Below are 16070 nucleotides of genomic sequence, written 5' to 3'. Positions count from 1 at the left end.
AAGTGTTGCATTTATACTTTTGTTGAGTGTACTTTGTTTTTCTGAATACTACAGGGTGGGCAAGAAAAAGTACATCTTGAACAATAGGAACTCTATTGTTTTTGCCTATTTGTTTGTTTTCTATTCGTTTGGAAATTGAATTTTGAATCCTGATGGTTCTGTTTATAGTTTCAAATTTCACTGCTCAATGTCTTTTGAATCCTGATGATTGTGTTCCTGTTTATATTTCTTTTGTTTAATAAAAGATGAATTTGCATCAAATTTCACTGTTGAATGTCTTTTGAATCCTTATGATTCTGTTCATGGTTCTGTTTATAGTTTATATTTCTTTTGTTTAATAAAATTAAAATCTTAAACTGTGCTAACAGCAAAAAAGAAAAGAAAAAGAAAAACAAAACAAAGTTCTACAAAACAAACGCACATGTCTGCTTCTATATTTATACTTCATTCATGAGGCAAACAAAATGTCAACAACACATAGTAGGCGCAATTTGGAGTGATGGCCAGTGTTCTGCATTTGTTCATGTTTTGGCGCAGTTTTTATGGAGTGATACATTATTTTAAATAACTTTAAGTGATACATTAATTCAAATAACTTCAATGTATCTTTTGTATCTATCTATCTGTATCTATCTTTAAAAATGTATCTCTAAACTAATGTTTCACTCCATAAATTATTATTATTTTATTTTTTTTTAATGGAGTGATACGTTCATATAAATGCACAGATTCAGATTCAATTTATTATTATACCACAAGTCAGACTCCAGAAAAAAAGTCTTAAGCATTAAGAGAAATTTTGGGGATTTTTCCAACATCACGACACTTCAACAGCACGAAGCTCAGCTTTTTGAAGCACGTAATACAACTTCATTTATTATCAGCAAATTTTACCCAGAATGCATTGCATTGGTCCAACTTAGTGGCCAGTGTTTGTTCACCTTTTGGTGCATGCACATTGGTATGTTAATAGTAATCTAATCGTGTGAATGACGTACTGGCTACCGATTTTGTGATTGGCTGAGAATTTACATACCAGGAGAAACGTCCTACGAATAAAATACTCGCGGGCAGGCAACCACATTCAAGCTGTGCTGTGCAAATGTCTAAGTGCCCCACGAGTGTGCAACACATATCATGCAAGTGTGCCCCTCCCCTGCAACACATGTGGCGTGCAAGTGTGTCACCCCACCAACCCCCCACAACACATGTGGCGTGCAAGTGTGTCGCCCCCCAACCCCACCTCACTTGCCAGCGACTCACTGACAGCTGGAAATGACAGCTCAGTGCACATGACATGTTAAATTAATAACACAGAGAACACAGCCAGGACAAGTATATAAATAAATACTGCAATAACTGCATACATAATTACATAACAAATGCATAAAATAAATAATCACAGAACAAAGAAATAGAGAGTGACACTTTGTTCTGTGAGCTGATCGAAAAGGTGGGTGAGTCGCTGCGAGCAGCAGCTGTTGGGATCTGTGGACCTAGAAGTCACAGCTGGAGAACATGTACCATGTTATGATGAACATGACCTTACAACACTCCACTGTGAGGCATGTGCATGTTGTCCTCATGTGGAAATACGCAAAAACACATATCGCATTTGCAACGGGCAGAAGCAAATGCACTAGCGCGCAAAACATCGGGCAGACTGCCCCATGTGAAAAGCTCCATGTGATCATGTGAACACTCAGCTGGCAATCGGACTGTCACGTCCACCATGCAAGGGCGCAATTTACAACTAGAAAGTGGGGGGACAAAGTGCGAGGCCCGCAGGGCCGAAGCCAATAGGCCGGGGGTCTGGGGGCCGCTTTAGGTCCCCAGAAGCCAACGTTTTCTAGATAAGCTCAGATGCATTCTGAGCATCCAGAACAGTCATTTTAATGTTTTGAGAAGACCATAAAGTGGACACCATTTGACTTATGCAATTTCAAACTGTGGATATAAGTACTTTATTCTGAGAATAGCCAGCATTGATTTTATTAACATCCTGGTGTAAATAAGGTATCACCACATGTGTAGAACTCAAAAAGAATGATAGGTTAGTTTTCATTAAAAAAACAACTGCAATGTGGTAAAATGTATTCATAAATATGAAAGAACAGGCTCTTAATAATTATTAACTATCGCATACTGTATTTTTTTCTCAATATTTGTTTTTGCATAAGTTTGAAAAAACAACAGATCATAAGTTTAGGATAAATTACTTATCATGCATTTAATTTTCGAAGTGGCACTAATGACAACACTCATACTGAACATAATTTCCCCTGCATAGACTGATTTTGGAGATCAAGCAATAATTGCAGATGGGCTTTCTGAGGTCCCAGATAGCTTTTCTGATTTCCTTTTCTAACTTTCAGAATTTAGTAAATTAGCATATGGTCCATTGATACTTATATGTAGACACTAGTCCCTAGAGGTAGCTATTTTTGGTTTCAAATCTGGGAAAATGCAGTCCCAGAAAATTCAGAATGTGACAAACAAGAAACAGGTGTTGTAAACAAGTCAATGCTGCTAAAAATACAAACTTGCAGAAACAAAGATACTATTCTGACATGGTTTTGCACATAAGACTGACATGTTTGCACATAAGACTGGCATAGCATGTGTCAAGTACACACATATATGTCAGAAGGTGGAGGGGACATACCATATTCTGTCCCCCCTGGTAGAAAACGTGGGGGGGACATGTCCCCCCTATCCCCCACCAAATTACGCCCATGCCACCATGTGAGGTATTGGCTATATGACATGGCATCCTACGGCACACCGCTCGCTGGACACCTGGATGCGCGGCGCCGGCTGATGTTTCCACGTTATGAGCGCACAGCTTCATTCATGTCACCCTAGCATGTATAGGTGCATGACCATGGGTCATGTTGAACAGGAGGATGACCTGTATTTATTGTCCACTCTTCATAACAGGAATTAATCATTAGAGACTGTGGTGTTTTTTCTTTTTTTATACATTGACAAGAGTTTCATGACCAGTAATGTGACTGTGTTACATTTAAACAGCACATTCATTGATCCTCTAATGTTCTGAATCTGTGCTTCACATTATTGTGGGCTTCCATACAGTAGTGTTCAGAATAATAGTAGTGCTATGTGACTAAAACGTTTAATCCAGGTTTTGAGTATATTTCTTATTGTTACATGGGAAACAAGGTACCAGTAGATTCAGTAGATTCTCACAAATCCATCAAGACCAAGCATTCATGATATGCACACTCTTAAGGCTATGAAATTGGGCTATTAGTAAAAAAAAAGTAGAAAAGGGGGTGTTCACAATAATAGTAGTGTGGCATACAGTCAGTGAGTTCGTCAATTTTGTGGAACAAACAGGTGTGAATCAGGTGTCCCCTATTTAAGGATGAAGCCAGCACCTGTTGAACATGCTTTTCTCTTTGAAAGCCTGAGGAAAATGGGATGTTCAAGACATTGTTCAGAAGAACAGCGTAGTTTGATTAAAAAGTTGATTGGAGAGGGGAAAACTTATATGCAGGTGCAAAACATTATAGACTGTTCATCTACAATGATCTCCAATGCTTTAAAATGGACAAAAAAAAACAGAGACACCCTTGAAATGGGTGTTTCAACAAGACAATGACCCCAAGCACACTAGTAAACGAGCAAAATCTTAGTTCCAAACCAACAAAATTAATGCCTCGCAGATGTGAAGAAATCATGAAAAACTGTGGTTATACAACTAAATACTAGTTTACTGATTCACAAGATTGCTAAAAAAAAAAAAAAAAGCAGTTTGAACATAATAGTTTTGAGTTTGTAGCGTCAACAGCAGATGCTACTATTATTGTGAACACCCCCTTTTCTACTTTTTTTACTAATAGCCTTAAGAGCCTTAAGAGTGTGCATATCATGAATGCTTGGTCTTGTTGGATTTGTGAGAATCTACTAAATCTCCTGGTACCTTGTTTCCCATGTAACAATAAGAAATATACTCAAAACCTGGATTAATCTTTTATTCACATAGCACTACTATTATTCTGAACACCACTGTATTTGTTGATTTATGTACAGCATCTAATTGCTCCTCTACTGTGGGAGCGCAATGTGGTGTCACACGTTCCACGTGCTCGCACTGTGCTCATGCACGTGAACACGAGCATGCACGAAACCATCGCCGCGGTATTGTGCAAGCCTGTCTGACTATGTGTTCCTCCCGACAGCAGGTGGAATGTTTCGCGGTTCCCCATTTTGTTTTTTGTTTGTGGTTTTTCGGCTGGTTTCTGCTTCTTTTGACCAACTTCATGTTATGTGTGAAGGAGCCCTTAATGACATCCTTGTGACATTATCCTGATGCCACATATACCAATCCATATATTTTGCTGATTATTATAAAGATTTGACCATCTCTCTAGCCCTATTGGTTACAGAGGTACAGCAGAAAATGGTTTCCATACCATGTTTTTGTTGACCTTGACCTTTGCCTGATCCACTCAAAAAGTTAATCATCTTGAGATATCCACCAAAATAATATTCAAACCAAGTTTGGTGAAAAGCCATTCAGCTGTTTTTAGTTATCTTGTCCACAAACACACACAAGACTGATTACAATACCCTGTTTCACCAGCACACAGGACGAAAACACAATGGCCTTCAATCACTAAAGACTGACAGCCTGAAAATTCTGTGTGTGTGTGTGTGTGTGTGTGTGTGTGTGTGTGTGTGTGTGTGTGTGTGTGTGTGTGTGTGTGTGTGTGTGTGTGTGTGTGTGTGTGTGTGTGTGTGTGTGTGTGTGTGTGTGTGTGTGAGAGAGAGAGATTTAGGCTAACACAGCATGTTGGACTTGATGCTAAATAAATAAAACTATGACCTAATTGCGCAATACTTGAAATCTAGAGCAGTTTCTCCCACATACTACATTTTGACAAACTCAAGCCAATATTGATTTTTGTCTTTCTCTCTGCAGAGCAGGTAACTCAGAGGGTTAGAAGTTGGGCAACTAACATGTAGACCTGGTTTGTGTCCTTGGACAAGACAATTCATCTGCACTGTTTCACTCAATCCAGCTTTGGCTGGAGAAGAAACCTGAAATGGACTGATGTCCCGTCCAGGTAGAGTGTTAGACTATCATCCACGTCATGATACAGTATCTGGGCATAAACTTCCTCTGTGTCAGTCCACCATGACGTTGCGACTAGTGCAACAGTTATTACATCTATAATATAACCAGTCATAGGCACTGGAAGTTGTAATTCCTTTAGAGTTGTGACAGGTGTTTTAGTGGCTTCCCTCACTAGACTACTCTCACAGTGGATACCCTGGATCATGAGTAAACTTTTGTAATAAGGTGAAGTCCAGAGTGAAAATATGTTCCTTGGTCATCAGACATACAGCTGTATGTAGTGAAATCTATTCACTTAGGTCAGCGGTGACATTCATGTTTCTGGGTCCTGAGTCTTTGACATCAAGAGACACCTGATAAGAAGTTATGAAGTCGCTGAACAGAGGTATGTGGCGATGCTGATGTCTTTGGGGTTCTAGTGTTTCCTGTCTTACTTATCTGGTTGTGAGACCTTGATACTAACCAGTGACCAAAGAGAATGACTTGATGTATTTGGTACTAGGTCTCTCCGGAGGATCCTTGAGCACCATTGGAATTATTGTGTGTGCATTTACCTTGGGAGACTAAGACGAGGAATATCACTTGCATTGTGAGGGAACATCAGCAATGACATTTTGGCCTTGTGGCATGTTTCTTTATGCACAATCCAGCACAGAGAAATACGACATCATGACTCAGACCTGAGTGGCAGAGTGCCCTTAAAGAACTAGGTGTTACAAACCCTGATAGGTCAGCATTTGTTTTGATGACATCCACAGCCTCTTGATGAGGTGGCTTTCAAATGGCCATGCTGTTATAAACCAGTACGACACATCATGTGTACCCCGGCTTCACTGGTTGTTTCAGCCGTTTATCACAATACACCCTCAGCCATGGCAGGCCCACTGCAGGCTGATCAGACCAGGTGGTGTGTCGCATGGCGAGAAAAAGTCATTTGGCAGCCCACACAGCATCCCTCCACTTCAGCCACAGCCAGTGTCTGCTTCATTCCGTGGTGGTGGCAAGTTCATTGATGACCTTCCACTGGGCCTGCCCCACGTCCTTGAGGAGCCTTGTGGTGGACCTTGCCACAAATCCCCTGCAGCTAACCTCCACCGAACACACTAGTTTTATTATATTTCTGCGCAATACTGGTCCTTTTGACTAATGAATAGTGCTGAAATGGAATGTAAAATCAGAAAGAAACCTACATTCATAAATCACGTGTAGAATATATGTGAAAAATTCTTTATCTTGTTCAGTTTCAGTAATTATGCCATTATACAGTTCAGTTCAAAAGTATTTGGCCCCTTGGTATTTCACACATTTTAATTTGTTTATGTCATTTCAAATACAAAAACAAAACAAAACAAAAATCTAAAATTATCATCCTTAAACTCAAACTCAAAGCAAATCTCTACAACTTCATATAAATTAATTAAAAATATAAAAGCCAAGATGATGGGGTGCATAAGTAATATGTCACTTTGGTATAATACCTGTAAATAATCAATTCTATTGCCAGTTTTCTTCAAACATGACTTCAGCCTGATTTGTCCAAATGATATGTAGATTCTATGGCAAAAGTTCATTCCTAGCACTACAACCCCTGGCAAAAATTATGGAATCACCGGCCTCAGAGGATGTTCATTCAGTTGTTTAATTTTGTAGAAAAAAAGCAGGTCACAGACATGACACAAAACTAAAGTAATTTCAAATGGCAACTTTCTGGCTTTAAGAAACACTATAAGAAATCAAGAAAAAAAGATTGTGGCAGTCAGTAACAGTTACTTTTTTAGACCAAGCAGAGGAAAAAAATATGGAATCACTCAATTCTGAGGAAAAAATTATGGAATCACCCTGTAAATTTTCATTCCCCAAATTAACACCTGCATCAAATCAGATCTGCTCATTGACATTGACCCTATGTGTCTTTTTGCAAGGAATGTTTTTGCAGTTTTTGCTCTATGGCAAGATGTATTATCATCTTGAAAAATGATTTCATCATCCCCAAACATCCTTTCAATTGTCCAAAATATCAACATAAACTTGTGCATTTATTGATGATGTAATGACAGCCATCTCCCCAGTGCCTTTACCTGACATGCAGCCCCATATCATCAATGACTGTGGAAATTTACATGTTCTCTTCAGGCAGTCATCTTTATAAATCTCATTGGAAAGGCACCAAACAAAAGTTCCAGCATCATCACTTTGCCCAATGCAGATTCGAGATTCATCACTGAATATGACTTTCATCCAGTCATCCACAGTCCACAATTGCTTTTCCTTAGCCCATTGTAACCTTGTTTTTTTCTGTTTAGGTGTTAATGATGCCTTTCGTTTAGCTTTTCTGTATGTAAATCCCATTTCCTTTAGGCGGTTTCTTACAGTTCGGTCACAGACGTTGACTCCAGTTTCCTCCCATTCGTTCCTCATTTGTTTTGTTGTACATTTTTCGATTTTTGAGACATATTGCTTTAAGTTTTCTATCTTGACGCTTTGATGTCTTCCTTGGTCTACCAGTATGTTTGCCTTTAACAACCTTCCCATGTTGTTTGTATTTGGTCCAGAGTTTAGACACAGCTGACTGTGAACAACCAACATCTTTTGCAACATTGCATGATGATTTACTCTCTTTTAAGAGTTTGATAATCCTCTCCTTTGTTTCAATTGACATCTCTCGTGTTGGAGCCATGATTCATGTCAGTCCACTTGGTGCAACAGCTCTCCAAGGTGTGTTCACTCCTTTTTAGATGCAGACTAACGAGCAGATCTGATATGATGCAGGTGTTAGTTTTGGGGATGAAAATTTACAGGGTGATTCCATAATTTTTTCCTCAGAATTGAGTGATTCCATATTTTTTTCCTCTGCTTGGTCTAAAAAAGTAACCATTACTGACTGCCACAATCTTTTTTTCTTGATTTCTTATAGTGTTTCTTAAAGCCAGAAAGTTGCCATTTGAAATGACTTTAGTTTTGTGTTATGTCTGTGATCTGCTTTTTTTCTACAAAATTAAACAACTGAATGAACATCCTCCGAGGCCGGTGATTCCATAATTTTTGCCAGGGGTTGTAAATTCCACCTTTCTACAGGCAAAAGCAGTTAATTAATGAAAGTTCAAAGTGGTATGAAAATGCATTTGTCAAGAAATGAAAACAAATATTATTTTGAAGTGCTGCGCTTTAAAAATTGTTAGACCAGGGGTCTGATTTCCATGTGTACCAGCTCCATCCACAACTGATTCTTCAAGTCTGGTGTTTCTGAACTTTTTAATGGCTGAGCACAGCTGATATAGTTAAGGGCCCCTTCACACATACTACGAATGTGGTCAAATTGCACACGAATTGCACATGAAGCAGGAATCGTATGCAATATGTGTAAAATCGTAGCTGCCTTCAACGCCTTGTACACCTGTTGCTACAACTATTTGCTCACACCAGCAGCTGAACGACAGAGTGTGCGCTGTGAGAGTCCATCAAACCCTTTCACAGCAGGTGTCGGCCAAATTCCAGCTGACACACACGAACATCTAACACCGCTCGCTTGGAACTGAGAAAATGTGTGGCCATTCGCGCTATTAACACGACAACAGTCAGCAGACGATCACTTGTGCCCCCATGACTGTGGCTTTGCAAACAGACACAATGACACATTGGTGTGTGCGCTGAACTGACAGGGGGTGTGTCCGCCCAAAGGAGCAGCTGCAGAGATCCCTGGTTCTGGACGTCCCAGCTGGAGAACACGTACAGTGTTTAGACAGACATGAATTGACAACTGTCCACTGTGATGCGTGTGTCTGCATACTGTCCTCACGTGGACATACATAAAAACATATATCGCTGTTGAAATGGGCTGCAGCGAGTGTGCGAATGCCGCACACATTGACAGGCTACCCCAGGTGAAACGGACCAGCAGATCATAACACGCAGTGGGTGATCTGAATGTCACGTCACCCACGTGAGCTCTGTTCCACATGACGCGGTGTCTCTCCTGCAGCACACGGTCCACAAGACACACGTGTCGGGCCGGACACGCGCGGGGCTGGCTGGATACGCTGCCAGCAGTTGTGAACATAAGAATGCCCCGCTTCTCATTCATGTCATTTCATGACTGTACGTCTGTGACCATGGGTCATCTACAGAGGAACAGATGGATCATACATGTATTGCCCACTAGATAAGAGGGATTCAATAAAATGCAGTGTTTTTATATGGTGTGTGGTTGTATTTTTTTTAAATACGTCCATGTGCATCTTGATATCAGGCATTTTCCCGCACTTTTTTACAGGACAGTGATGGTAGCTCAGTGGTAAGGTTTCTGGTTGGCAATCAGAGCATTTAGAAATTGCAGGTTCAAATCCGTGCGTGGCATGTATTTTTCATTTTATTTTTTCACAGCAGCTGTGCGATGTGGTTACACATGCTGCAACTGCTCGCACTGTGTTCCTGCGTGCACGAAACTGTCGTGGCGGTGTCATTCACGCCTGCCCGTCAGCTCTATGTTTTCGTGGTTCACTCATACGAGCTGTTTCACCATGATTTGCCCTGATTTGTACTCATTCGTACTATGTGTGAAGGGACCCTAAAAAGCAGTGGGTGGAGAAGGCAGGGCTGGAAAACATTCAGGAGCAGGCTGGCAACCCCTGGGTTAGAAATACCGACCATATTATTTTGAATTTAGAATGTCCATGAATTCAGTAGATATGCACCTCTGAAGTTTTTTCAGATAATTCTGAAAGGATGACCGGGAAGCCTGATGCTGATTTCATATGAAACAAAGAAGAAAGTCCTACAGAAGCTTTGAGGCCCATTGATGCTGTTGCTTATTCCCAGATGCCGTAGTGTGAAGCAGAGGTAGGACGAAGTCACTGTCAAGTCATCAATCTGCAAATCCCAAGTCAAGTCTCAAGTCAGCTTGCAAACAATTGGTGGTCATTATGGGTTGAGACTTGACTTGGAACTTGCCGATTCATGACTTGACGTCTCGGTAATCGGAGCCGCAGAGCTCCGTTGTCGCTGAGAGAGGTTTATATCTTTTTAATGACTTGGATTCTTTGCGGGTCTCACCTCCATATCCCGCAATGGTAACACCGGAGGCAAAAGACAGTAGATTTTCAATGCAACACCACTCAATCAAACGGGCGTATGAAAAAGTCCCCAAAAATAATTTCAAGCACAAATAAAAGAAATGTGTACTCACCAAGCGTACCGCAAGACAATATGAAGTTTTAAAAAAGTAGATCCTTTTGTATAAGACAATAAAAAGGTGCAGATGCAAACTGACGTAAATCCACTAATTACAGTTGGCACGCGCAATGCATGCTGGGATAGGGTCTTCTCCCTGACGTCTCGGCAGCGTCCCGGATGTGCTGACAGTTTTGCGGAGGGCTAAATTTTAGCTGTAAATTTCTCATTTTTAAATGAAGATTTCTCCGTTGAATGACAGATCTCGGCTACATTCAGAAGGATCTTATGTGTAAATATAAGTCATTTTTTGGTCCAAAGATCTGACTGCATTTATTTCAGTGCAGGTCTACTTTAAGAATACAGACAAGTAGCATGACTGCGAGTCGTACCCAGGTCTACATATTGGTAGCCCAACACCTTATCCCACTGAGCTACCTGTCCTGCTTTCTTTGCTGATTTCATATGGAAACTGTATGATTGTATTGTGCATTTACCTTGCCAATTATGCTGCCAACCTCCTGTGAATGACAAGATTAAAAAATGAACATGTTTCAACACGTATTGTATGGCTAAACATTTCTCTGTGCAGCTTTTCACATCACAGTATAACTATTTAACCTACGCATTTGTAACTATAATTGAGGAACATCATGCAACTATGTGCAAAACAGAAGGACAGCTCAAGAGAGAAATAACCTGCTGAGGGAACCAACTGGAACAAAAACCTGCAGACTGTTGGTCTTTTTTGGAACAAGGTTGCCTATCCACCCGTTGAGCCATTGTATTACCACTACATTATCAAGAAAAACCATTGAAGTGACATTAAGAGTTCCTACATGTATAAATGAGGTGTGTTTGTTACCTTTCCATGCATCAGCAGCCTCAGTGTCAGTGTGACATTTAGATTCCCATCTGAAGCCATTTCCTCTTTGGCAGACATTCTCTAATTTCTTAAGTTTGACGTAAACACTCTGCAAAAAAAGAGAAATTAAGAATGCATCACTGGATCTGGCTCTATTAAATTACGCTAGCAAACTGTGTCCGTTATCTTTGAAATGTGATTCTATTTAATGTCTTGATGTTAGTTATAAAGGTAAATGTAAACTTAAATGTAAATTTGTTGGGTAAACATGATGAATTTGTGTTACTGTTACTCAATTACCATGGTTTAGGCTAACTAGATTTATAAGGGTAAATGTAACAAAAATAAAACTAAGTCCCTTTGGCTGCTGCCTTGTTTGCGCTGGGGTCGCCACAGCAAATCTGAGGTGAATCTGCATGTTGAATTGGCTCAGTTTTTAGACTATATGCCCTTCCTGATGGAACTCCACATTACATGGAGAAATGTGACAGAGTGGGGTTTGAACCGGGAACCTTTCGTACTGAAACCAAGTGCACTAACAACTTGGCCACCACCCCTGCCCTGGAAGTAGTAGTAAGTACTTTAAAAATAGTACAGTTGCATGTCAACTTAACTTTGCTGTGTTGGATCAGCATAATTTATACAGATCCACCTTAAAAAAAAAAGAAAAGGTTGGATTTGCTGTGGCGACCCTGAGCACAAACAAGCAAGCAGCCAAAGGAACATTCTGTTTGTTTTCTTTTTACATTTGCCCGTACTAGTCTAGTTGGCCTGACCCATGGTAATTAAGTAACAGTAACACAAATTCATCATGTTTGTCAGGATTTCCCCCGGATCCTGGTTTTAACGCTGTCTTTTTACCAGTGTCATGTGTTAAGTTCTCCACTAGATGACACCCTGTGTTATTTTAACCATAACAGAAGTAGCTGGCCAAAAAAAATGGACCCAGTGGGTGTCTACGTTCCTCGGTTCCACCCAGTGTATTCACCAGTGAGGTGGTCAGTTCTCCACCTGATTTTTCATTGGGTCCGCCTGAGTATCATGACGTGTCTGAGGTTTTCAGCAAAGATCGGGCACTCTCACTCCCTCCTCACCATCTGTACAATTGTGCCATAGATCTCCTTCCGGGCGCTGAGACACCATCCAGTCATCTGTACAACCTCTCACGCCATGAACGAGAGGCTATGGAGACCTATATCCGGGACTCACTGGCCGCTGGGTTGATCTGTACCTCGTCATCACCTGTGGGCGCCGGTTTCTTTTTTGTGGGGAAAAAAGATGGCACAGTGCACCCCTGCATTGATTTCCGGGAACTGAAAGAGATCACGGTCCGCAATCACTACCTGCTTCCCCTTCTAGACTCAGCATTCAGTTCCTTGCATGGGGCTACCAAATTTAACAAATTGGATTCACGGGACGCTTACCACCTGGTTCGAGTATGGGAAGGGGACAAGTGGAAAATGGCTTTCAACACCCCTATCAGCCATTTGATTACCTCGTTATGCCGTTTGGATTGACCAATGCTCCTGCCACATTCTAGGCCGTAGTCAATGATGTGCTTTGAGATTTTCTAAACTGGTTCGTGTTCGTCTATCTAGATGACATTTTCATTTTCTCTCCTGATTCCAAGTCGTATGTCTACCACATACGCCTTGTCCTCCAGCGACTCCTCGAAAAACCCCTTTTCGTGAAGGCTGAAAAATGTGAATTTAATCGGGAAACCATTTCCTTCCTTGGGTTCATAATCTCACCAAACTGCATTGAGCCAGACCTGGCCAAGGTAACCGCTGTCACTGAGTGGCCCGTTCTGTCAACTCGCAAGCAGCTACTGCAGTTTTTAGGGTTTGCAAACCTTTATCGATGGTTTATCCGCAGGTACAGCCAGGTCACAGCTCCACTCACAACGTTAGCCTCCTCAAAAGTCTCCTTTCACTGGTCATCTGCAGCAGACAATGCATTCAACATGCTCAAACACTGCTTTTCCACTGCACCTATTCCCTCGCAACCGAACAGTTCTTTGTTGAAGTAGATGCCTCAGAGTTAGGCATAGGCGCAGTGTTATCACAGAGATCTGTGGAGGACAACCGGATGCACCCTTGTGCCTTTTTCTCCTGGCGCTTAATGCCACCAGAGAGAAATTATAACATAGGCAATAGGGAATTGCTAGCTGTCAAAGCAGCCCTGTCAGAATGGAGACACTGGCTGGAGGGAGCTGCAGTCCTGTTCATCGTCTGGACAGATCATTAAAAACCTGGAATACATCAGAACAGCCCAATGTTTGAATCCCTGACAGGCCAGGCTGGCGCTTTTATTCACCCGGTTTAAGTTCGCTATCACGTTTTGCCCAGGAAAGAAGAATGGCAAACCAGACGCCTTGTCCTAGATTCACCTGCCCATTACCTCCACGACAACTGAAGACCCAGCACCAATCATTACGCAATCCACGGTCGTGGGGGCCCTAACGTGGGAGGTGGCGAAAGTTGTCCAGGAAGCTCTGTCTCGCCACCTGGTTCCCGGCGGGGGACCTCCTGTACTCACCTTCCTGCCCCCTGAGGCATGCTCAGCTGTCATTCAATTTTTTCACACTTCCAAATTGGCATGTCACCCAGGTATTCATAAGACCCTAGATCTGATCTGCCGTCGCTATTGGTGGCCATTATGCCAAGCTGATGTTCATAGCTTTGTGCTAGCCTGTACAGTTTGTGCCCGTGGGAAGACTCCTCATCGGGTCCCCCACTGGCCTGCTCAAACCAGTTCTGCTCCCAGGCTACCCTTAGTCCCACATTGGGCTAGATTTTATCACTGGACTCCCGGTCTCCCAGGGGAAGACCATGGTCTTCACGACCATTTTCCGGGTTTGTAACGCTGCCCATTTCATTGCCCTGGACAAACTGCCTACAGCCCAGGAGACTGCTGACCCCCTGGTTCAACGTCCTCCGGCTGCATGGCATACCCCGGGACATAGTTTCCAGCCAAGATCCGCAATTCACCTTGCAGGTCTGGAGGACCTGGGAGCCTCGGTCAGCCTCCGTTTTGGTTTTCACCCGGAGACAAATGCATTTTCCTTGAGATTGCTTGAGATCCCACAGCCTGGTTCTTCACGAACTCTTCCACGATCCAAGACTCAGACCATTTCCAGGAGGACCAAACCTGACTGCCTCTCTGTGACCTTGACTGCATCTACCCACCGCTCCCATGCACTTAAGACGTCGGAGCTTCCTGCAGCTAAACTTCACGTAACCTGGCCAACTCTCTAATTTCTGTATAAGAGCGAACTGTCTTTCTTGGTGTTCCAGACGTTATCCTGAGTGGCTCCCATGCTACCCTGGCTCCTTGTCCCTGGATCCCTGCAAAGCAAGTCACCTTTGAACTCCTCGGCTCTCGGCTCAGAGCACGACTCTGCTTCACACCAGTTAAGTTCCTTCTTCTCTCAGTGGGACCCCGTTCTCACTCGTCCCTGTCTGTGACTGTGTTATGATAAAGAACTGTTACAAGAACTCTTCCTAAGAACTGCATGAACTCTGATACCAACTGTATTGAGCCCAGCTGTCTAAGTCCTGCTTAATTGGAACTGCGTCACACACTCAGTACTTGACCTCTAACCTCTGGATACAAATGATAAACTGTGAACACAGTTTATGAACTGTGAACCATTCCTGAACAGTGAACCTTATTTCCTAAGAAGATAATATTATTTCCAAGCCTCTGAAGAATCCTGTGCTAAGCCTTTTATGAACAGTGACTATTTAGTGGCTTCAGTTTTACGAGTGCATTCATTCACCGTCTGTGTCTTCATTCCCCTAGTTCCTTGGTCTCAGAGGTGAGCGTTCCACCTGGTCCTGGTATCTGAACCCTTTCCTCAGTTTGTCCTCAAGTCTGGCTCAGGATACTGCAGCTCTCTATTTACACCACCAGGAGGCAGGTTATCGCTCCATTCTGCATTCTCTCCTTTTAAGATTAGGCTTAAAACTTTCCTTTTTGCTAAAGCTTATAGTTAGGGCTGGATTAGGTGACCCTGAACCATCCCTTAGTTATGCTGCTATAGACTTAGACTGCTGGGGGGTTCCCATGATGCATTGAGTGTTTCTTTCCTTTTTTGCTCTGTATGCACCACTCTGCATTTAATCATTAGTGATTGATCTCTGCTCCCCTCCACAGCATGTCTTTTTCCTGGTTCTCTCCCTCAGCCCCAACCAGTCCCAGCAGAAGACTGCCCCTCCCTGAGCCTGGTTCTGCTGGAGGTTTCTTCCTGTTAAAAGGGAGTTTTTCCTTCCCACTGTCGCCAAGTGCTTGCTCACAGGGGGTCGTTTTGACCGTTGGGTTTTTACATAATTATTGTATGGCCTTGCCTTACAATATAAAGCGCCTTGGGGCAACTGTTTGTTGGGATTTGGCGCTATATAAATAAAATTGATTGATTGATTGATTGCAGGCACCCCCAGTGCAGCATCATTTATGTTATTAGTACCAATAAATATCTTTTCTTTTGTACTCATTCCCATGTCCTGCTCCCTAGCATTTGGGTCCATTGCCTGAAATGGTCCGGTTCTGTCCCGGACCTCTAACCATAACAATGTTGACCCAACAAATTTACATATAGGTCACTCAGCAAAATTGTTTCTGGCTACGTTAACGCATTTTACTTGGGTGGAAACACTTTACATAATTTTAGTATGTTCACTGAGCAAGTTAAATTTCAATTTGTTTCATATTATGTTAAAACTACATGATTTGAATGTGTTCACCTATAAAACTTGAATCCATATCATAGAAGCAACATGTTAGACTTACATTCATGTAACATAAAAACCAATAACACCCATGTTGGTTTTTTTGAGAGCAGTGCTGTGTGAACACTGGTGCTGCAACAGCTTTGTTGGATTTAACTGTGATGAAGTTTGCGATTTCATGAGTACCACGCTTTACTTTACTGGC

At 42.1% G+C, this 16070-nt stretch overlaps 1 protein-coding gene across 3 annotated transcripts in view; it reads right to left on the bottom strand.

Moving 5' to 3' along the window:
- The window catches only part of zgc:110045 (uncharacterized protein LOC664755 homolog), a 105582-nt gene that overhangs the window by 76944 nt on the left and 12568 nt on the right, over window positions 1–16070 (bottom strand). For all 3 annotated transcript variants that reach the window (XM_034185047.1, XM_034185048.1, XM_034185049.1), the window contains 2 exons: window positions 11136–11244; window positions 10768–10791 (listed from right to left, as the gene is read on the bottom strand). In XM_034185047.1, the coding sequence (XP_034040938.1) occupies window positions 10768–10791; window positions 11136–11213 (102 nt within the window). In that variant the 5' untranslated portion in view covers window positions 11214–11244. The remainder of the gene's footprint in view (window positions 1–10767; window positions 10792–11135; window positions 11245–16070) is intronic.

This window comes from Thalassophryne amazonica, chromosome 13, assembly GCF_902500255.1.
Source record: "Thalassophryne amazonica chromosome 13, fThaAma1.1, whole genome shotgun sequence".
NCBI lineage: Eukaryota > Metazoa > Chordata > Actinopteri > Batrachoidiformes > Batrachoididae > Thalassophryne > Thalassophryne amazonica.
The sequence above is the reverse complement of the archived record's forward strand: the minus strand, read 5'-3'. Positions and strand labels throughout refer to the sequence as shown.